General features: G+C 34.7%; 1 protein-coding gene across 17 annotated transcripts in view; it reads right to left on the bottom strand.

Moving 5' to 3' along the window:
- MEF2C (myocyte enhancer factor 2C) overlaps nt 1-24,766 on the bottom strand; it is a 171,845-nt gene that overhangs the window by 90,859 nt on the left and 56,220 nt on the right. For 13 of the 17 annotated variants that reach the window (XM_041753823.1, XM_041753817.1, XM_041753806.1 and 10 more), the window contains one exon: nt 7,753-7,945. In XM_041753823.1, the coding sequence (XP_041609757.1) occupies nt 7,753-7,806 (54 nt within the window). In that variant the 5' untranslated portion in view covers nt 7,807-7,945. Of the gene's footprint in view, nt 1-7,752; nt 7,949-9,777; nt 10,101-24,766 lie in introns of those variants that run through there. The other 4 variants (XM_041753807.1, XM_041753809.1, XM_041753814.1 and 1 more) reach the window with 2 other exon arrangements.

The raw sequence follows: 24,766 nt of genomic DNA, 5'->3' as shown, positions 1-24,766 counted from the left end.
GTTTTACCTCCTAACTCCAATATTTTCTCCCTCAGGGCCTTCCAAATCAATCCTCGCAAGACAGAAGGCAGGAGGCTGTCTCCGTTGTAGTTTCCAAACAGTTGCGTTTGTTGAAATGTTATTTAAATGTTAGTGATTTCTTAAGCTAAACGGTTCCAACTTAAAATTAAAAGTCAAATTTCCAAACATTTAGAGTGGTTCTCTTATTCCTATTAGTGGTTCAACATATTTCAAAAGAAATGCAAATATATATTTCATATTATGGAATTTCATTTACTTCAATTTAATGATGTTGTTTTTCTTTTTAAACCAAAGCTATTATTCTAGAGGTGGTGGTGGTGGTGGGGGGGAGTTGCCATACCGTCTCCAAATAGAGTATGTGGGGATATAAACTTTAAAAATACTTTCATCATAATAATTTTTGAAGGAGCTTATTTTAAATGAATAAATTACAATGTCAGAGGAAGTCTAGACTGCAAAGGACATAGCTTTTGAAAAAATTAGCTACATGTTCTTTAATCTACAGTTTGGAAGAAGCCTCTTGGTTTATGTGGTCTATTTATAATGTTAATATTTTTAGGGTTGGTTTCTCAGTAATACGATGTCACACAGTTTGTGCATTTGCAAAGCAAAAGGTGACTTGTAGCAGACAGAATGGGGTGTGCATGCATTTGTAGACGTGGAAGGAACCATTCAATGTCAACTTTCTACACAAAATGACTGAGATACAATAAATACAAGCATCAAGATTTTTCTAAATAATACTTTAAAATGGAAATTATAAGAGATATTCCAACTAGAACTGAAACAACAAAACATCTTGAAGCCTTCAAGTACATAGAGGAAATCGTTATCCTCTTCCTTGTGAAACTTCTGGCTTCTCTTGGATTCCCTATCAAAGGAAAGCTAATGAATGAATTTGATGGCATTTAAGACAATACTTCTCTGGTAGTAAAGGAATAGATCTATTGGATACATATATAAAATATCCCACGTGTAAGGGGTGCATAGTAAGTGTGTGGCTCGCTCTCTCTATGATTCAACCAGATAGTGGGAGGACCACTTGTGAATTGTTTTTAAATTGCTAAGGAATAGAATAGAAACCGATGGCCTGATGTCATAGCTGTTAAACATACATCTGAGCACTCTAGCTACTTTTTTGTTTGATTTGGAAACTCACAAAAGTACATTTTTTTTCCTTCTGGTTTCCTCTTTCAGTCTCTTCAATCACCAGTAATTCCAGCTCTCTGAACAAAACTCTTCCCTTTGGTGATTTTAAGATTAACGAAAGAATGATTTAACTTATGTGCATGGGGAACTTTTAAGTTAGGCATCCATAGGATGCAGCAATATACCCTATAATTCAATTCTAAAATGTACTACTATGCTCTAATATGTTGCTATTATACACCCTAATTTTATTTATTAATACCAAATTTAGGGGAGGCAGTAAGCTGTTAAGAAATGACACTGAAAGAAAAAAGGCATAATCAGCATCATTATGAGGTATTTGTGGATTTATTTTAAAGTCAATGCTTTTGTGTCTTTTGAGCTTTTTATTCACTTGATGTAAAACAAGCTTCCAGACATTCATTGACTACCATGGATAACTCTCTGATAGTATTTTAAGTATAATTTCCTCTCTAATACTATATATTTGGTATGCATCAAGCAACTTAAGATTCTGGAAGTTCTGTTTGTGAGGATGACAAAAGAAAATGTATATTACTGGATTCCTCTGTTCTTTGACTCATGGTTCAGAATTAATTGCAAAGTTACTTCCTGAAGCAATTTATTTGTCTTTCTAAATTATCCAGTTTCTCACACTTAAAGAGTAGGTTAGTAGATTGTTACTCTCAAGTTTAGAACTGTAATTTATTTATTGATATTCTGGATATCACCTTGAAGGAACACTACAGTAAAAATTCCACTAAAATTTTAGCTTAAATTCTAAGAATGGCCTAAAATAGTGGAAAGCAGGAGAAAGTAAGGAGTAATATTCGTTTCTTTTAAAAAGAGAGTCATCAAAGGAAATCAATAAATCTCTTTTATTCAGTTTACTTTAAAAAACATCAGATTTAGTTTAAAAACACCCATATGTAGAAACTGTTCAGAGGCTGTATAGACACTAAACATATTTCTCTATGATTTTTTTTTCTGAGCCCATTTAAGATAATTTATGAGTTGTATAAAGAAACTGACATAGGGACATAAGAAAAGACAAAAAGTCAGAAAATTTAACAGCTATGATCTCTGAATTCTTTTTAGTCATAAGGGGATTCTCTTGTTCTATTAACAGGAGAATGCTGCTAATTGTCTTTAATTTGTGCTCCAGTTATTGCACTGATAATTACATGAAATTTTGTTTGCTAGCAAAAACTATTAGTGTGCCAGACCTGATGGAAGAGAACGTAAGACATTTAAAAATCTTTTTACCTTAACTTACTACATTAGGCCCTAACTGTGTTATTTGGCAAATATTTTTTCCCTTACAATTATTCAAACATTTAAATGTCTTTTTTATAAGTCACACAAATGCATTTGGATTTACCCTCTTACTCTTTCAAAGTGGGGAAACTGATAATTTAAAATACAACATACAAGTATAAAGTTTAGGTTGAGCAAGCATAAGTTTTATATAACTTTCTTCTTGATACAACCGATATAGCAGATTTCTAAGTCTATTTGTAAGAAGAATCATACAAGGGCAAAACTCATTTAAAAGTCTGGCTTTTTCAGGAGCATATTTACTGGTACCATATGAAGGAGGGTAACATTACTGCCTGATTGCTGGAGGTACATAAGGAATAAAAACAAAGAATCATTGAAATTGTGGTTTAAAATAAGCTGAAAGCTGGAAGCGATAGAAATGGTGATAAGTAGTTCAAAATACCTTGATCAGTAACATACATTTGAAAGTAAGTCCCACAAGCATAGAACTTAGAACACTACTTCTTCCCATCTTTGTCACAAGCCCTGCTCTGCAAATGTCTATGATTTTCCTTCAGGTCCGCAAGCCATCCTCTGCCATCAGCTGCTCCTGCTCTGAAAGGATTCTCTCGCCCCTTGTGAGCTTGCAAAGGCTCCTTTGTGCTCCTGCTCTGCTCTGTTCCACTTTTCCTTCTAGCTCCCTGATAGTCTTTTAAAGGTAAAACCCTCTTGAAATGAAGGTTCAGTTACCACTCTTTAGGGTGCTACACAGCGCAGGAGTTGTTTTGATGGAAGTCACATTAACTTATAACAGCTTATGGTTTAAAGAGCCTAAGTCTTAACAGGAACAGCTAATAGGTACATTTATTGGGCATTTATTAAATGCTAGATGCTTTACATTTATCCCCTAATTTAATTATCCCAATGACCTAATGAGCTGGGTACTATTTTTTAACCCTCACTCTACTGATGAGGGAACTGATAAAGCTCAGAGGAATTAAGTCACTTGCTGGAGGGTTATACAACTAGCTGGTGACAGAACTGGGACCAAAGCTAGGTTCATGTGTGTCTAAAAACCATGCTCTTCACCATTAAGTTATCCTGCATGCAGTATGATGTAATTAGGAAAAGCAAAGACATAAAATCATGCTCTCAGCTATTATATTATACAGGATGCAGCATGACATAATTGAGAAAAGCACTTTTTTTTTTTTTTTAATCTGGAAGATGTGGGCTCCAAATCTTGGCCACCACCTAGTATTACTATCTGGCTTCAAAGCTTTATATGATCTGGGCCCTGCCTAGCATCTAATCTTTTCTCTCATCTCTCTAAAGTCATACACACCAGACTCAAGTTCCACGAGCTTTCCCTTGGCTCCGTAGCAAGCTCTTTCCGTTCTTAAGGAGCTTTGCAAATATTGTTCCATCTGGAATGTTGTCACCTGCCTAACTCTGACTCATGTTTTAGTTCCCATCTTTTAGCATTTCCTCAGAGAGACCTTTTATTCAATCCTCAATCTAAATAAAGCACCTCTTGTTATACTTTGATAACACTTTGATAATTTCAGTCATAGCACATTATTTACAACACTTATATTATATATTTATATGTCACATGTCTGCTTCATCCCACTAAGCCAGGGATCCACTAAGTTTGTCCCATTTTTGTCAGTAAAGTTTTATTCAAATACACACACATTCATTCATTTACACATTGTCCATGGCTGCATCCATGACTAGGGCAGAGGTGAGTAGTTGAGACAAAGACTGTGTGGCACAAGGTCAAAAATATTTGCTATCTGGCCCTTTAGAGAAAAGGTTTGCTGACTTCTGTAGCAGATGATAACCTGTATGAGATTCATCTGGTTTATCACTGAATACTTAATGTTAGGCACATTGCAATCTAATAATATTTGTTGATTTAATAAATACATGAAGTATTCAGCTGTAAATGGGGTTAATAAGAATTAAATGAAATAATACATATGTAATTCTTGGTACACTTTGCTACTTTTATTAAGTTAACTTAGAATCCTTAGGATAAATTAAAAATTCATTATTTTATTTATTTTTACATACTAGCTTAAGAAATCCATCCAGTTTAAGTTAGAAATGGAGAAAGAGGATTCTCCATAAACTCAGAAAATCTGGACAAATTTTTAACAATAAAAAAGTTGTTAATTTTTTCCTTCTTTAAACTATATTATGTATATAACTGGAGTTTCTGTTTTAGCTGTTCTCCCTCCTTCCATTATGAATGGTAGAGTAAGGGCAAAATTCAATTTAAACAGTTAGCTGCTCTGTTTTATAGCAGTGTTGGTTCTTAATGATATTCAACTTATACATTGGCTTTGTAGTATTTCATTTTACACTTTTAAGTTTCTTTTCTATTTCTTATTCTGTAAAAACACACCCTGTTTTCTGTATAGCCAAATAAACACCTGCAAAGGCAGAGCAGGCTTTTACTACTTTTTAAGAAAAGACGACAGTGAACCACTGTGTGAGGTTCTCTTACGGACTGCAGTGGGGGAAGATTCAAAAAAAGCAAAATGGTTAACATTTTTCTTTTCAACCTGTGAACACATAGTTTAAAGGAAGCCCAGGCTAGGGATGCCTCCACACTTGGGATGATTTGCTCCTGCAGATTTGCTAGTGTTGATTATAGAAGTGACCTACATCTTTTAGGCTCTCATGATCACTCTTGTAGTAAGTAAGTGGTGCACAAAACAAACATTTACAAGTAAAATGGATATTTGAACGTCAATGGCCATCTAAAATAATCATTGAAATATACACCAAAACATACTAATTAGATTTAAGAGTATGAGTGAAGGGCCTGATGAATCTAAAGTATGGAGAAGACTACATAGATCTTAAATTTCTATAGAATAAAATCAAGAAATTCATCTTCAAGATTAAAAAAGGAATCTAAATTGAACTGAATTTAAACAATTTTTCTTCTCCTAAAGTTATTATGACTTCTGACATGGATGAGAGTAACAGCAATTGTAGACACAACCATATTTAAATTAAGAAAAGATGTTCAATTATTAGCTGAAAAATATGTGTTAAAATTCCTGCATCCCTGTGTGAGTTATATGTTCCCTTATAAAGCATAAAGAAAGCTCCTGAATTTAACCTGCAAAAATTTTCCTCTCTTTTTTAAAGCAAAAAGAAGATACAATGAATTTCATGAACCTAAAAATTATCTGGTATTATTAATGAAACGTAGGTGCTAATTCATATAATTTTTGACTGCACTCAAAAACAGATTATAGTCCAAATAACAAGGTCTAAAGAGTCAATTGTACATGGTGTTCAATATTTCAGTCTTAATTTCAATTTCAAGTTATAAGCCAACTAAAAATATTGTGGTTTTATATTGACAGAATTACTGTTTTTTAGCTTAATCCAGAGCAATAAATAATGTGTAGGAAAAGAATGAAGAAATCTATCATAAAACTTTATCCTTTAGCTCAATTCAGTCAAAAATAGTTCAAGTTATATGTACCTTAAATATAATAATTTAAGGGAGGTATAAACTTGAAAATCTAAAGTTTATCTCTTAATTACATATCAGTTTTGATAGCATAACTAAACTTCTGCTCATTATAATTTACACAGGTAACAACCTAAGTGTCCAATGAATGAATGAAGAACTGATTACACACACACACACACACACACACACACACACAGGAATATTATGCAGCCATAAAAGAGGGAATCCTACCATTTGCTACAACATGGCATGTATGGATCCTGAAGGCATTGTGTTAAGTGATGTCAGACAAAGAAAAGACTGTATGACCTCATTTATATGTGGAATATATGTAGAATCTAAAAACCAAACAAACTCACCAAAAGATATCAGACTCGTGATTACCAGATGTGGAGGGTGGGAAGAGGGAGAAATAGATGAAGGTGGTCAAAAGATATGAACTTCCAGTTACAAGACAAATATATAGCAGGGATGTAATGTACAGCATGGTGACCATAGTTAACACCATTATACAACATAAAAGAATGTTGCTAAGAGAGTAAATCCTAAGAGTCCTCATCACAAGAAGAAATCTTTTTCCTTTTTCTTCTTTCTTTTTATTGTATCTCTATGAGATGATGGACATTAGCTGAACCTATTGTAGTAATCATTTTACAATATATGTAAATCAAGCCAATCCAATGTATGCCTTAAAATTATACAGTGATGTATGTAATAAAACTGGAAAAAAAACATAAAAAAAACTTAAACCACAAATCAGTTCCAGTCTCACATGCAGTTCCAAGAAGACAGAAAAGGACAATCGGAAAGATAGAATGTCTTTATTTGGGGGAAATTAGTCTGTGAGGGCATCTCTAAGGCTATCCTCTTAGCTTTTCCCAGAGTAGATGGGCAACAGGCAAAATATTCTTCTCTCCCATGGTCAAAGAATACCTGCTGGCAGGTTCCATTATTCATTTGTAATGATTGGGATTTGGCAGTACTGTAATTTCTCTCAGGAACCATTGTTTGTTATTTAACGTTAGAATGCATACAAAACATCCAGCTATGCTTATATCACCTAACTAAATGCACTCTCCCCACGTGTGAAGAAAAATAGTCAAATCACAGATATTCATGATATACAAGTCTTTGTTGAATAGGGTATTTGGATATATAAAATCTTTAAGAGAGATTAATGGCATCATACAGCATTATCATTGGAGTTGTAGAAAAAAATATAGCATCATCTGCCTCTTTGTTTATAAAATCCATGGTGTAAAGAAAACAGTATAAATTAACTAATAGCTTTTGCCTACATGTTTTAAGTTACTAATATTTTGTGAGGGTATTTGTTGTTGTCAGCACAATGTTAAGTATTCTGAATATATTTGAAAGTCTTTTTTACTGTGAATACACTGAGAGCCATTTTTATAAGCCTATATTCTAAACCTTTAAGTGGATGACCACAAAAGGCCTCGTTCCCATGAATATAAGAATATCTTTGTTTGATGATGCGTGCAGTGTAGCAATGTTATGCTTATTAACTCTTAATTATTAAGCTATTCATGTTATACAAGTACAGTTTCTGTTCAAAATTTATGTAGAAATAAAAAGTGAACAATCATGAATGTGTAAACTGTTTGTCTAATAGATAATAAGGTGTTTTTTTCCCCTTTACATAGGATAGAATATTAGCATTTAAACTGGCCACATTTAATTCACTGAAACTCTTAATGGATGTTTATAGCTTCAAAATGTTTTCAGTATCTTTAAGATACATGGGGAAAATGTAATACTCTATGTAAATAATGATACAGGAAAAAGTTTACCCCACTCACCTGTCTGTTACGTTCATCCATAATCCTCGTAATCTGAATCTTTTTTCTCCCCATAGTCCCCGTTTTTCTTCTCTCTCTCGTCCCTGAAATTATGTATTTTTTCCTTCCTTTTCTTTCTCTTTCCTTTTTCCTCCAAACAAATCTCCTTCTTCAGCACTTGCACTGCTCAGTTCCCAAATTCCTGCATTCGTTCCTGCTGGACAAAAGAGAAAAATTAAATACCACTTTAACAGAAAGGCAGTTTCATAAGAAAGATCATATTCTATTTTTTTAAAAAAGAGAACTATATAAAAGTAAGCCAATCGAATGAATGAGAATAAGTACTATAAGCACATGGTATATCCCATGCAGGAGCATATCAAATAGGAACAGTTTGTTTTTATAATTAAAATAATCTCATAAGTAATTTAACAAGTCATTTAAATGACAAAAACTATACTTCAAAGCCCAACACTTGAAATGTATCTTTTGCAACGAGTTCCTTAATATTTTTTAATGAAATTAGGTGACTATTTTCACCCTTCTATTATGAAAAATTACCTAAATCAGAGAGTTAATGAACCTTTATATACCTGTGTATGCTAAGTAGGGCAGCTAATTCATTTTTGAAGGGAAAACAATCTCGTGTTTTGACAGCAGAGGTGATAACGTCCCTCGTTATGCAAATAGGATGGACTATTATGAAAGTGCTATTTGATATATGTAAATGTCAACTAATTTAAATCTAAATCCTTTAATCTTATTTTTAAAAAGTCACTGCTCTGAGAACACTGTAAAAATAATTTGGGATATTTAATCTTACATAATAAGCAGCTATCAGCAGTGAGATCTCCTTTTCCTCTTGAAAGCCCATAAGCTGTATCTTGAATACAAGAATCAAAAAAGATAATCATTCACCGAAAAGAAATGGTGCAAAAAAATTAGAGTATTACTCCATTTGTAATGATACTCTTTAAAAAAAATAACTACACTTTTTATAATAAGCTATCAGTTCTCTAAATTTAAATATTTTAAAAAGACATCTCATATGTCTTTGGGGAATAAGATACAAAATTACAGAAGCCTGATATTATATACTAGATATCTTTAGGTCATGAATTAAAATTAAAGAAATGATCATCGATAATATAAAATAAACCCAGAGAAACCGAGTATTAAAAGTATGTATTTTACTTTGTTTTAAATTATATCTGAAAATATTTGAACATAATGAAAACGAATTGCCGTGAAATGTGGAAGTTAACAAGAAATCATTCCACATTGGATTCTTCATTTGTAAGCAACAGCTTCAATTATTCTATCCAGTCTAATGTCAAAGAATGCAACTACTTTACACATTGCTCAGAATTTCCCTGTTTTAGTTGGTGTCTGACAAGGGACCTGAGAAATTCCCACATGTATTATGTAATGCTAAGCCAATGTCCTGGCTATTTAATAGATTATTTGGCTCCAATTCAAAGGTATTGAAACAGGAAAGCTGTTAAACACTTGGTCTGATATCAGCTGTCTTTTGATTTCTTTAATTTAATTTCTAAATTCTTTATCACCTTGAGTAAATTTCTTTAAATTAAAATTTTCTGTGATTATCTAATTGCAGAAGCTATTATGATATAATTAGTTCTGGTGGATTAAGTGCTACTTAAATACTAAGACCATCCATCCTCTTTTGCCCAATGCCTTTCTATGAAGCTGCAGCTCAGTTGTACCTTTGGGAATACTATATATGTTGAGTAACATCATGACCACACAGTGCTCATCAAAAATTATTACTCCAGCGGTAATTTTAAATGTTGGAAGTAGTTCAAAAGTTTTAAAGAGTTACATAAATAACACACTTTTGACAAATACACATGAAAAACTTAGCTACAATAAGACATTCAAATCACCTTAAAATATGAAACATTCACAGAACACAACTGCATTATATACTCACTGTTGCCAAATACTGTCCCATCTATCTATTTTTAGAAACTGTCTTAAATATCACTCAACTGGGCAACTTTCCTGTGTTTCCTATAGTCTTACCTTAGAAGCAAGCGGCACGTTAGAATGGCATTTCCCATGCATGTGCAAGACCCCAAAGAGACAAACAGGCTTCCTCTATCACAGCAAAGCCAACCCATGAATCCACAGCAAACGCATATGGGACAATTTCCTTTCTTTTCATTTAGCTGAGGCCGGTGGCACTATCGGCTTACAGGACTATGCCTGCCTAAGCGCTTATTCACTTTAAGGTGGAAGGTCAGGGTGAACAGATTAGAGTGTGGTGACAAGGCGGGGAAGACGAGAACTTCTACAGATCCTGGTTTCAAAATACAAATAACCAACCAAGCAGAGATGCATCCCTCTGAGAAAAGTCTCTTCAGAAAGGCAGAGGGAGAACTCCTCATGAGCCAAACTTAGAAGAGTTCCTACACATCACCACCCCATATTTCACAACTTGGAGAGACGCTTTTTAAAAAGAGCAGAGCAAGGATTTTTTTTAACTCTTAAGAAAGGATGGGAAATATTTTGCCTGAAAAAAAACGTATATGCATTTATCGAATATATATATAAAATAGTTGATGAAAATACCATTGGATGTATTTCCTTCCTGAAATATGCAAGGTAATGTAAAGAGAAACAAGCTTAAATTTCAGTAAAATTAAAATATTTTCTTGTTTTCCATAAAAATGAGTATTTCTCGAAGGGTTGCCTTCTGAACATTTTTAAAATGCAAAACTTGATATTATTATGTACATATGCAGAATACTACACAGTGATGATGCGACTTTTTTATGAAGTAAAATATGTCACAAAACGTGGCTTAGAGCATTTGATTATGTATCACCACATTTCAAGGCTGTCAGTAAAAATTCAAAGAGTTAGGAAGGTCAACAATAGCTCAGTAGTTGTTTTCTTAGCGTAGCTACTTCTCTAAGCTGATTTTTTTTTATGCAAAAATTATCTTGTAAGGTCAGTTTCAAGTATTAATTTGTAGGAAGCCCAGAGAAACTGAAAAAGAGATTAAATAAGCAGTTTTAAAAATTGTTTTGTATGTATATGAAGAAAAGAATAGCTAAACTACATGTAGTAGAATTTCAAGTTATGCTGAGAACTTTCATTATGTACAATCAACCATAAGCTTAAAATAATTCCAGCAGCCTTGCCGCTACTTCTTTCCACATGAAAGAAGCATTCTTGGAAAATGACAGAGCTACATAGAAACAATCAGTAATTAAAAAAAGAAAAAGAAATGCTCTACCACAGTTACACTCTATAGAGCTACAGTCTTCTGCATTTTTTTTTCTTTTTGTCAACCTAAATATAAGAAAAATAAAATCAGGCTGCTTACTAAAAAGGGGAACTTCATTATGGCAGGCTTCTGTTCACTTTGAGTTTGGCATAAGCAAACAGATGAAGGCAAAGTGGTTTTGAGACCCAAGTAGAGAAGAATTTCTTGTGGACAGATGCTAAAGATCTTTCTCCCACCCCAGCTCTCTCATTTACAAACAAGTTCCCTTGAGTGACACACTCCTCCTCCCCCCTTCCCTGCCTCACTCTTTCTTGCTCTCTTCCTCCCTCTCTCCCTCCCTCCCACAAATCCCTCCCCGTAACACAGAAGAATCTTGACAGAATGGCAGGAAACACGCACAGACTGGTCAGGGAAGGATATGATGTCAGCAACCACGAACAATAAAAGGTGTAAAGGTGCTTCCTTCCCTAAACTGTTCCAGAAGTGTAAAATGGGAACCAAAACTCTTCACTTCCTTCTCTGAGCAGAACTGTCTGAGTGTGCTGTGCTGCACACCACACACAGAGAGGTTTTTGAGAGGTTCAGATAAGGGACAATGACAGAAATCCAGACACGGGGACGCAATTTTCTATTTCTATTTTTAAAACACCTAAGAAAAATCCATTTCAGTTCTAGGTTAGTATTTTGTAGGATTTCTTTAGGAAATAAAAATAAAACGAACAAGTTCACTTTGGTGAAGGAGGAGATATGTCACAATTACATTTTACCATGCCTCACAAAAATCATCTGATACAGCTGATGCAGTCATATAATCTTAATTTACCCTTTGAAGTACATGAAGAATTCTGTATAGGCAAAGACCTAACCGGTTAAATTATATTTTTGGTAAAAAAAAAAAAAAAAAAAAGAATTGCCAACTGTCCAAAAAAAAAAAAATTTTCAGTGTTTGTCAGTGAAATACATTGGTCACTTCTTTGTACTCATAGTTTAAAAAAAGATATAGTGGGTGTGGGGAAAAGATGCCTGTTATTGAAGCTCTTTTAAAAAATTCAGAGTAAGAATCAAAGAAACTAACATAAACTTTCAGTATATAGTGAAACTATTTGTTTCAATCTCATCACTATTAGGTTCCTTCTAACATGGAAATGGCAGTCTACCATAAGATTTCTGTAGGAAGAAAACCACATATCAAGTGGATCTGAGTCATCTTCAGATTTCAATCATCTTCCCACAACACTTTGATTTAGAAATTAAACACAACCTTCAGTTACGTGTTTTGATCGTAGAGTGAGACTGCCATGCCACATTAAAAGATGTGGGAAGAAATTAATTCTCTTCTGCTAAACTTATCTTTGCAAAGCATGTATTTTGCTACAATAAGCACAATGCAGTCACTTAAATAAAAACAGCCTATGGATAATGATAAAACATTAAAGTATGTAATATCAATTTGCAAAGAAAGAATTCTGGTTTTCTTTTACTCATAATAGCAAATAACTTCTTCACTGACTCACATTTTCACTAACACAAGCATAATCGTATAATGTTTTATAAAAACTCAAGGCTGAAAACCAAGCACATTATATCACACAAGAAATTATACGGCTAAATAAATACAAGCTGGATTCTTAGTAAGGGACAAGAATGATCTTAAGCCCAGTCGCTGCAAGCCTGGTATTACTAATTCAAATAATTAAATGATCCATTATTATTTTAAGTGGAAAACTTTACTCATTATGTACATCTAAGTACATTTAACTATCTTATATTTTTGAAAGACATATGAGGCATGTAATTATATTTTGGTTAAAAGGAATAAGTAGAACTTTTACTTTTTTTCCTGCTTAAGAGGCATTTGAACTTCAAAAGATATAATAATAATTATTATTCTTATTGTTACTGAATAAGAGTAACACATCACATCAATAACACATCACATCAACTATGTGATGTGTTATGAGTTGGGGAATATTTCCTCGGTCCTGGAAGTCATTCACTTCTAAGTTTATGATGTTCTAGATAGCATATTATGTTACCCTAGCTATGAATGCAAGCTGAATTCATTTTTGACACATAGCCAAAACTTTCCTTCCTAAAGGTAATTAAAAAAAACTACCATTATGTACCACTGGATAAACACTATCATGCCAAACACAAAGTTATTTTCTCAATTTATTCAAATTTAGTGTCCATATGATGGGATTTTGAGTCATCTTCAAGACTCTGTAACATAGTATCACACACAAATTATAATGTCATCTTTCAGTTCCTCACACATACTATGCTGCTCCCTACCACAGGGCCTTTGCATGTGCAATTCCCTCTGCCTGGAATGCTCCTCCTTCCCTTCTATGCCTCCTTAACTTCTTCCCTTCCTTTCTCAGCTTTAATTTCACCTCCTCAGGAAGCACTCCATCTTTTCATGATCTCAACAATCCCCCACGAGGACTCACAGCACCATGTCTTCCTTTGTAGCACTTGTCATAACTGAAATTGCCTGATTTCCACAACATCTGTTTTGTCTCACTTTTGTATTCCCTGTATCTACCCCACTTCCAGGCCCTAGTATGAGCTAATAAATTAGTTGATTAACGATTTTAAGATTTTTATCTCTCACGTGTGTATTTTCTTCGGTTGTTATTTTTAATGACTCCTCCTGAGGCCATTTTCGTATTTTTGTTTATACAGAAGCAGGTTGATAACCTCACTTAATCCTTTGTCTTATTTATAGAGCATGTCACATATGGAAGAAGAGTTATTTATCCTCAGAAGTGGAAGTAGAAAGAATTTTGGAGTCAGGAAGCTCAGGTTTGAACTTCAGCTTATTGCTGTTCCCTACAATAAGTTGGGAACAAACATTTTTTTAAAGATTTATTTATTTTAGAGCAAGAAAGCGAGCATGAGTGTGAGCAGTGGGGAAAGACAGAAGGAGAGGAAGAGAATCTCAAGTAGACTACCTGCTGAGCATGGAGCCCCACGTGGGACTTGATCCCACAACCCTGAGATCATGACCTGAGCTGAAATAAAGAGTAGGATGCTTAGGGGTGCCTGGGAGGCTCAGTCAGTTAGGCGTCTGACTTCGGCTCAGGTCCATAAACTTCCTGATATGCAACACAGCTATCGTCATTAAAGGTAGTACGATACGCTAAGTGGGTCCATAGCACTACTGGGAACATGGCCTATTCCTTGTAAGACTGCTTCAGTTTTGAGGCATAAAATTAAAGCCATGTTACACAGTGAGGCCACCAAGTGAATCACAGTCCTTACATATACCATGAAGACTTCACTTTGCAAAGCTAATGATGAGCAAGTTCTAACAGGTAATGTTTCATTTATACCTTAACAATAATCATTATATGAAGACAAAATTTACAATGTTATAAAAATTAAGAAGTTTCTCTTAAATTTCAGTCATGGAAGAGCTTCAGGCTGCAAAAGTAGAAATAACTAGGGAAATATATCAATTTTCCCAATGACCACGGCTGCTGAAAACTCTACATTAATGCTTCTAGTCCTACTTTAATATCTTTCCCCAAGGACAAAAAGAGATGAAATGTATGTCAGAAATATAATAAGGCTAAAAAGGAACTCGCTTTGAAAACCTCTGCAATTAATTTAATAAAGTGGGCCTAACCTGCCATTATCACTGACATAAATCATTTTATTTACACAGTTCTAGAATTTAGGAGACACATACCTTTAAACAACTGTGTTGCATTATAAACAATTTAGTAAACATGGGGGGAAACACAGTTTCTCTGTCACGGTGTTCCATGGTATATTTTGTCTTGAACACTTTTTTTTACGATGCAGCTTAAACAGCATTCTCCATTCCCCATGCCAAAATAAACTCCAAATGGTCTAAATATGTCAAGAGCCTTGTGCTATTGAACCACACCACATTTTTTTCGTCTTTCCACATCATATTAAGTAATTAATTCGTGGTTCTATCATGTCTTTGTTTTCCTAATTTTTCACAACAGTACAGCCACCACATTTTCTTTCAAGGGCCACTTAGTTATGTGGCAGAGCTTACCACAAAGGTAAATCCTGCACGGTCTCATCACAAAGCAAGAGCTACTACTTAGCATCACAGAGTGTGTTCTGTTCCCCAGCTGTAACCTCTCAGTAAGCATATGCAGCTGGATTTTTTTGTTGTTGTTGCTGTTATTGAACAAAGCAAGTAAAGCAACTATACAACACCAATATTAGTGAAACAAAATTGTCAGCCCTCAGAGCAAGCGGGCTTGAAAGGGGAGATGCTGTGATTATACATTATCATCTTATTTTAACAAAATCTGAATTCCCAGGCATCTCATAATCCTGTCAGAAACAAATTTTACGTTCATTATTTTTTAACCTTTAATGTATCATATTTCATTATTAAAGTGGAAATATTCTATAAATTTCTTTCTCAAAAGCCTATATGCACAGGACACAGTTTTTAGCCTTACTGATATGTCAAAGTGTGTGTGTATGGATGTGAGTGGAGAGGACATTCTCCTACAGAACTGCAGCAAATGGAAAAAAATCACATTTTAGTCTTCTATAATGTGAGGATAAAACAGGAAGAGTACATTTTAAGACACCTGAATAGTCATGAGTTCTCAACACTAGTAAATCATCACGGTGTTACTAAGATTGTGATATGAATAGTTAAAAGGACGTTGTAAGGTTTTGTTTTATTCTGTATTCAAATATTACAATTGTTAAACAATTGAAAATTATGTCCTTCAAATAATTTGCCTCTGTTGTTATTTTCCCTATTTATTTAATATTTAAAGATGACCTTGAAATGGAAAGAAATACTACTGTCCTCCTGCCAATGTTTTTGTTATACAATAGGATGAATAAGCTTGATAAATCACCCACTATTTATGTTGAATGCCATTTACTTTTGTCTCGAGTTGAACTTCAGAAATTTAGAAAGTTTACACAAAAGCCTTCCATCTAATATACATAATACTCAAAATGCCGTAATAATGTCTCTCAAAATATAGATGTTTGATATTGCTGTTACATGTGGCTGAACATGGAAACCAGTGATTCATCAATTTTTCTATTCTCTTCATCTCTTTTACAGCATCCTAATCAACCTAATTAAGGCTTTGTTCATCTGAAACCTCTGATGACAATTTGTTTAACTCTATCCCACTGTGGTCTTCTTATAAGGAGAATTAAATCTGATCTTCTGACAGCAATCATTAAATGATCCCAACTGGCCCCAATTAAGCCACATGGCTCACGGGCTTCCATACAGTCAAGTGCCAAGTTCTCTGTTTCATTTGCACATCATTCTTTACCTTGGTTTATTTTCTTAAAGCCAATTAAGTATGTGTCTTATCGAGTGGAACTAAATTTCCTTGTGTACACTAGCTTAAGACACTGTGCATCAATTGACTTTGCAGTCACACTGAAGTATCACACAGGGCTCCTAAAGCCTCTCTCTAGCTGTAGTACTACTAATGAAAAGAAAAAAACCCACTTTAGATTTACTTACTCATGCTGAAATTGACACATGTATCTTCTCAAAATAGTATACATATTCATACAGTTCTGGATAATATAAATCAATAATAACTTTCCATTTGGCTTATTTACAGCAATCTTTCAATAGAGTAGTATCTGCATTTAGTAGAGTCTAATATCCTTTAAAAAAATTATCTTTTTAAGACCTTCCAAAAGAGCAGTACCAAAGTAAGACTTCTGAAGTTAACCTTTCCTACCCTTAATTTCTGCTCTAATTTTTTCACATATGCTCAATTGTAAGCTCTGTAATGATGTTCGCAGGCCTTCCTTATGAATGCAGGTAGCCTCAGGATTTAGAGCTCATTGATTGTGTGCTACTCCAGGGAAATGGCTGATTAAAAACAGCCTCATGAGGAGGAGTAGCTCCTATTCACATCTGTCTCATCTTATTCTAAACTCTAATACCTGTATGGAAATTTGACCCCTAGCTTTGGCTTTGGAGAACCGCACTTTGCAGAATCCTTATACCTTAGATGTCAGGGCAGAAACACAGTTAATATGACTGGTGTTTGACACAGTTTCTGAAGGCCTTAATCAATTATCCTGACTACTTTTCTGAGACTATAAACAAATGTGCAGTATTTTTACATCTATTCTAATTATAGCTATCACTGATCATCTGTTGGTATCTGATGCAGGCTACCTGTCACAGTTCTCAGAGCAGATGGATTAGAACATATCTGTTCATCCTAATCATATATTAAAAACTGACATTAAGGTAGAAAACTGAAATGGATGCTATGCATCTTATTGGACATTAACCTTGATGGAACATGTAATTCTTTTTATTCCTTGACCAACAGATGTAACTATAAGGAAAAAAGAAAATATAAATACTGCATTTGGAAACACCTAGAAAAAAAATGGTACGTGCATTTTCTTTATGACAGCTAAATAATCTTCTACTCAGTAAATAACTGTTCTCTTCAAAAGAGGAAAATTAAAAATATTTATTACAAAATGCTGGTGATTTAGAAAATACTAACAACCTAACAACTGATTGACTTTAAGAAAATGTATAATAAATACACTAAAATTTTAGCAAAGCAAAACAGATGCTGGGGTGTTGTATTATGAAATATTTCTCACTGTATTATAGTAATCTCCAATAAGGTTTGATGTTAATTTTAGAGCATGCTTCTGCTAAAAAGGGCAAACCCTGCAACAGATTTAGTACAAAGAAGCTGAAAATATCCTGTGGAAAAAAAAATCTGTAGTGAAATCAGCCAGCCCAAATCCTGCCATTACTCAGCACTGCAGTGACGTGCGGATGTTTGTAGTGGTTTGAGGAGCCAGCAGGGGTGGAAACTCTACGTACTCGACTTCAACATGATTGCAATTGAACCTCATCAAAGTAAGAGCTCATAATTTGTCACAGAAAACAGCCAATTAACATATGTTAGAAAAAGGCTTCATAAAGATAATATATGATTAAAGACCCAGTGCAGCTGTTGAAAATCAAAACTATGCATTTAAAAAAGAAATCTCAGCCTGAGCTTCCGTATGGTTAAACTGATAATGGCTACTATGATTTTTTTTAAAGTAGAAAAATATAATTACAGTGCTTCTCATAAGTTTGGGGTTATGGCAAGGGAGAACTGGGTACTGTGGTATTATTTACTATGCCTTACTTAGTTCTATAAATAGTCAAAGCCCTTGCCAAAACTCTGTAGTTACTTTGTTATAGTGCTATTTTAAAACACAGACCTTCATTGTGAGCTAAATGGCCTTCAGGATGCACTTTGTAGTTAGAGCATTCCTCTCAAAACTATATCCTCCCTTTATCTGTGCAAAACTCTGGGACAAGAGGACTCTCCAAGACAGCCCTGCTTGCTGTAAAACACACTAGGGCTGTGTAACAACACGGCTTTATACTTCAGAACTTTTGTCAGGGTTGGTGGTCAGGAATGCTGCCGGTTAAAGGTGAGAAATGAGACCCTGGTGCACGCATGCAGTACAGATCCTCTACGGCAATGGTTCGCAACTAACCTGCCACGGCTTTGGAGCAGAGGAACTACATGTAACTACGTATGTGCCGCATTCTTATCAGAGATTTAAACTCAACTTTAGCTAGGACCATGTGGGCAAATCAAATCCTGGTGAAACTAATGTCATCAGAGACTGTGAGCCAAGATAATGATGCTTAATATTACAGATTACAATGAAAAAGCTTGATCTTTAGTTACAGAGACATAAATGTGTCAAGCATGATGCTACGTACTAGGGACACCACCGTGAACCAAATAAACAAGGTCTTGGTGTTCACCAAACTTACATACTAAAGGGAGAAGGAGGCAGTAAACAAGCACACCAATAGGATGATTTTAGAAAATGAAGGGCTGGAAAGAAAATACCACAGTAGAACAGGCAAGGAGGTGACTGAACAGGAAAGGGCAGAGGTGGATAGTGCTGTCAGGGAAGATGACATTTGAGAAGATGACATCTGAGGACAGATCTAAAACCCAGATAGAGTCTGGCAGTATTTGGAGGATGACTACTCCAGTCTGAATACCCCATGGATACTCTGCTTGTCACGGTTGCTACAAACAGCCAATCCCTAGTTTCCCAAACCTCAATTTCCTCATCTACAGAATGGGAGTAATAACATTTAAATTCCTTGACAAGGTTGCGAGGCTCAAATAAAAAACAGCACTATACTCATTTGTAAAAATTCAGTTGCATACAATTCAGTTTCATAAATTGTGTAAACTTGTTTTCTTCACTTCAGTGTTGTAAAATTTCACAAAAGTAATAAACACTTTGAAGCACTGATAATATAGTATAATGTAAAAGATTTCTCAAATGATACAAACTGAATCCAAAGGTATGGGTGTCTTCCTTTGAAATGTGGATATTTCCTTAAATCAGTATATACTGACTGAAATAGTTCTTGGGCATGTAAGTTCCTTTTGCAGTGTTAAATATGCACAGAGCCATGAACAATCTGACAAATACAATGTAAAACTTCTGCAAATGTGAAATATAGGATTATATATTTTAAGCCGTACCTTCTTTCTTTTAGAAATAAATAAGCTTACAATATTACTAATGTACCTGAGTCACTAGGGTAGGTTGATTTATTTCCTCTCTCACAGGACCCAACTCCCAAGCAATCAGCACAGTTTTGATTAAGATCTCAGCGATATTTGAAAATCCCAGTGTCTCACTGTATGGGAAATGTTCACATATCTTTGGACATACCCATCTAATGAGAGTAAGCTATGTAGCCTCAAGCCAAACAGATTAATTTCCAACATGGAATGAATAGACAAATTGAATCATCTAGTATTTTTTAAATTAAAGTGTTTTTAAGAGGAAAAATACAAAATTTAAGGATTATGAATTTTAATAAATAAGAAATTAGAGTACAAGGCACTAACACACTTTAATTTTAAAAGCTGTTATATAGAAATGCCAAACGAAAAACTAGTATTTTAAGTAAGGAGAGAGATCAACATTTTCAATGCAACAAAACTTTATTTAAGAAATAGCGCGTATACGCTTTCAATTCTCCCTCTCCTGCCAGTCAGTTTAAGGGTGAGTAGCATAAATTTGATCCTTTACTGCACTAATTTCTTTGTATTTCCTATTTGGTGAACATAATTTATAAGTTTTAAGATAGGGTAAGTTGTATAATTTACCATGAAACCTAAATTAACGCTGATTTATTTTCATTTATAATGGATTTAATGCCCCGAAAAAGAATTGTATATATGAAAAGTTTTTTTTCTAGTCAAAAGGTTGTCTTTCCTTTCCTAAATGAATCATCATACAGATATCTTTTCTAATGAAAATCAGCATAGTGTTTGATTCTATTCTCAATGTTAACTGGTATTTCGCACTGCATACTCATCTCCCTCCCTCCCTATCTTATAAAATGACCTCTGGAGGACACTCACCTCCCCCTCTAAAACCCAGTCATAATTGCATGCAAAGCAGGCATGTAAATCTGAGTTTCTTCTCTCTCTTTGTAGCCTTCCCCACTCCATTTTTTCATTTCATCACCTTCCTTTATCTCTTTTTCCACATGTTTAAGACTGAGGGGATATGGAAAGTGAAACTGTCAAAGAGCTAGGAATAGAGGTGTTCTCAGACGAACAGAATGTTTCCTCTATACACCCAAGCAGGGCAAGTGTGCTGCAGAGGGCCAGCGTGGGCCTGGGGTAAGCTAAGTCAGTTCCTACACTGAAGGCCTGGCAGGAGGCTCCTTATCTCAGCATGTCTACACATTCTGTCCCAGGCTATTTTCAAGGATAGCCCAAGTCATCCTTGGCAGATCCTAATACATGGAAAGTATTATAGTACTTCCCCTGTAAAAAAGACCATGCCACCACAGAACAGAAGTTTACTGAAATGAAGTTTTTTTTAAATCCTGATTCTCTAAAAGCTAGGATCTAGAAGAAAGCACTCATCAGTGGAAGCAAGCCCATGACTCTCTTCAGAACCCTCGGCATGGATTCCAAAGATCAGTGGTGAAGAATTCCTCAAAAAAAAAAAAAAAAAAAAAAAAAAAAGGAAATAAAAAAAATGAAGAAAACAAATTTCTTTGCTGCAGGACTTTTCATATTCTTCAGTATGCTAGATGCCAGAATCTGGACTATTTCCAAGTGTATCCAGAATATGTTTTGGGAAATGCTAGCTTTAAAAAAAGGAATAAGCTTCTTCCCTCTGACTACTGAATACACTGCACTGCTAAAATGCCCTAAACCAACACTGTTCATTGCCCAGCTCAAAGAAAACATGAGTATTGTTGAATAATTGATAAAACAATAAAAAAAACGATTCTTTTAGCAGCTTTACAAAGGAGTACAGATATGATTATCAAGTGCAGAAAACTGCTGTTCTTTTAAAGTAAAAATACTAATAAAATATTTAGCAATTAGTGCAATAAATTTCCAAAGCACTAAGAAGTGGTATAGTGAAAAGAAAGCTCTATTTGTAATCAGATTCTTGGCTGGGTTCTGCTACACATGAGCTGCATGTCTCTGGGGCAGTCAACTGCTCTGAATCTCATTTTCCTCAGCTATATAAAAGGAGCCAGGTTCAGTTTCTAAAAACCACTTTCAAATTCCTAAATGGTCTAAGTTTGGTAAATGTGTAAGATAAAATAATGTCAAAATACTTCTCCAAAGGATATAGTCCTAGAAACACAATAAACTGACAAAGATATTTAACTGCCTGGGTAAATCGCATTGTTTTTTCCATACTTGTTGCTTCAAAAAGTTGGTTCACCTCAGTCTCAAGCAATATAAACAGTTAAGACTAAGGCTGCATTATGTGCTTTGAAATACTAATCATATTTAGAAATTTAATAAACAGCTAAGAATTATAAAAATACTATAGCACCAAAAGCTTATTAATTCCAATCCTCACAGCAGCCTATGAGAAAGGCTACTTTATCATTTCTATTTCACAGGAAAAAAAGCTGGAAGACAGAGAGGTTAAGTTACTTGCTCAGGGTCACACAGCTAGTGATAGGGTATATGTAATTACAGAGTATATAAATGCCGTCCCAGACTCAGTACTCGAACCGCATACTCTGCTACTTCTCTATGCAGCAAGGTACTATTCACGAGAGTACTTTCAAGTTAAAATCCTATGCAGAAAATGGGATGTTCAGAGGGTTTTAGTGAAATCTAAGAGGTACTTTAAAAATCAGTGTTCTTTAATTCATATAACATTCTCCTATTCTTTTTTTAAAAGACTATATATTTGAGAGAGAGAGAGAGAGAGCAAGAGTGAGCGCACAAGCAGAGGGAGAAGGAGAATCAGGCTCCCTGTCAAACAGGGAGCCTGATGCAGGGCTTGATCCCTGAGCTGAAGGCAGACGTCCAACCAACTGAACCATCCAGGCATCCCACATTCTCTTATTCTTGATGGCAAAAAGAATTTACTTCACTGTGCCAAGTAGGGGGAAAGAATGAAACTCAAATTGGGTATTTGTTATTAGATTATCAGATTCATCAGCATCAGTGGGCTCCTACCTCTCCTTTTTACAGATGAATATGGGTGCTCAGAGGGGAAACCGGGTGAATGTCTATGAATCAGCATATATTCATCATGACGCCTGGGTAAAAACATGAAAACAGGTGTCTTCCTGAGGATAGGTCAGGAGAGTCAACTTCATTCATGATTAAGAGGAGTATTACAAAGAGTATTACAGATACCTTGTCTCCACACAGTCATCTTGCTCTCTTTTAGAGTACCTTGGGTAGGTTTCAAACCCAGATCCAATTCACTCTGGTCTTACCTTGGCCCTTAACCCACTAAGACTCTCCTTTCTGCTCCTCCTCTTGTTCCTCCTTCTCTTTATGCTTTTCCCTTATCTCCTCAAATTATGATCTATTACAATATTCTTCTCTACTGAGTGGAGTTTCCACTTCAGAATTTTATACACTTGCCTATTTTAGAATTCTTTGTGTTTGAGACCTTTGGCTGTAACTATGCAATTCACACTCCCTAAATATATTACTTTAGAAGTAATTTTATGCATATCAGCTTTATAGGACACACACCTAATAAAATATACTATTAATTGTATAAAAACAGTTGACATAATTGGCAATATAATTGTTGAGGAAAAATCACACACTTCAGTGTATTACAGAAGTTCACATCAGTTTTTCCACAATGTATCACATAGCCTTGCTCTGTCAGAGCCTACATAGTGTGAGGAAGTTATAGTTTGTCTATTTTCAGCATGTATCAGACTTTTCTCCTACTTTCGTAGGGAGAGCACTGTGGTACAAATATAAGTACATATATATTCATTTATGTATTTACAGAGGTTATTGTACCAGCTGATGAGCACACTGGTCACAGCCATTCAAAAGCTCCATAATCGACAATGACCTATTATATTCAAGCCTGAATTCAATTTAAGATGCTGGGCCCTTGAATGGGCAAAGTGAAAGCTCAACATGGCTGCATCTATAGCCCATGCACTTGAAGAGGGCTTTTGGTAAACAGGAAATCTCTGAAAATTCTAATTCAGTAAGAAAGGACCTGTTGGCAAATGCTGCCTTTCACAGTGAAGAGATGTCTGGAATAATTTTTATATCAGAGCCACTCACACCTGTTGGTGGGTCTGGTAATAAAAGAGTTCTGAGAAGTACAGAGGTGCTATCACTTTCAGATGCTAGAAAAGTGAACACTGCCATCAAGTAACTAGTTAACATACCAAATCATTATTTGGCCACTTTTCTGATGATTCTAAAATTCAAAATTACATAAAAATGTTCATCTTATATAAGAATTGGAAAACAATGAATATAGCACAACTTCTATTCAGTTCCTTTAAAAAAGTAGGATAAATATTTAATAAATATTTGTCTAAACTTATTATGGAGTAATTCAGGATGGGCTTGGAAATTTCAATTTCCTTAAACTGGATCTTTAGGAGATCCATTTTAAAATTTAACTAAATTTTGCCATGCTAGAGAAGAGCAAAATAATCTATTTTTTTGTTGTTGAAATACGTATCTATATTTCCACTCAACCAAGGTAAGAGTAGAAATGCCAGACATTAATACTGGCAGAGGCCATGCAAGGTCATACCGTTTTCTCCTCCTTCAGATAATACCATCCTCAAATTATTTCACAAGGATTCCACCTCTCCTATTTTTAAGGCCTTCCGGAAAAGGAGCAACATAACCTTCCTCAGTAACCTATTTTGATATTTCACAACTCTCACTCAGGAAATTCTGACTTATAGCTAATCCCTCACAGAATACTTTATGCCCACTCCTCTTGTTCTACCCTCTGTACAGAGAACAACATCTGATGATCAAGTCCTCATTTCATATACTTCACGACCGTATATTGAATTATACCTGTTTTGATTATCCTGTCCTTGCTTTACTTTCTATTTCCACCATATTTGCAGCTCTTCAATTCAAATCATATCTGTCTTTAACTCTCTAGTCCAAAAAAATATATATAGTACTCAAAACAGGCTGTTTTTGTATATTGCCATCAAATACATATTTTTAATGATCTACACACTGCACAAATTTTAAATCCAAAGTTTATCTGTTTCATTTATTTCAATTTTGCATTGTCTTCCCTTGCCAGACTTGCTTCTACCCAACTCTTCTACATTTTGTATGTAAAGAGTTTATTTGTATTTCCTTAGCTTCATGATTTCTCACCACTTACTCAGTTTGCCTGGGCCATCCCCTGCTCTCTTCTTCTTGATATCTTGATAAAGGAGATTATCATTGACAGTTACCTTCTAGTCTTTAAAAATTC

The sequence above is a fragment of the Vulpes lagopus genome, chromosome 4, assembly GCF_018345385.1.
Source record: "Vulpes lagopus strain Blue_001 chromosome 4, ASM1834538v1, whole genome shotgun sequence".
Taxonomy (NCBI): domain Eukaryota; kingdom Metazoa; phylum Chordata; class Mammalia; order Carnivora; family Canidae; genus Vulpes; species Vulpes lagopus.
The sequence above is the reverse complement of the archived record's forward strand: the minus strand, read 5'-3'. Positions and strand labels throughout refer to the sequence as shown.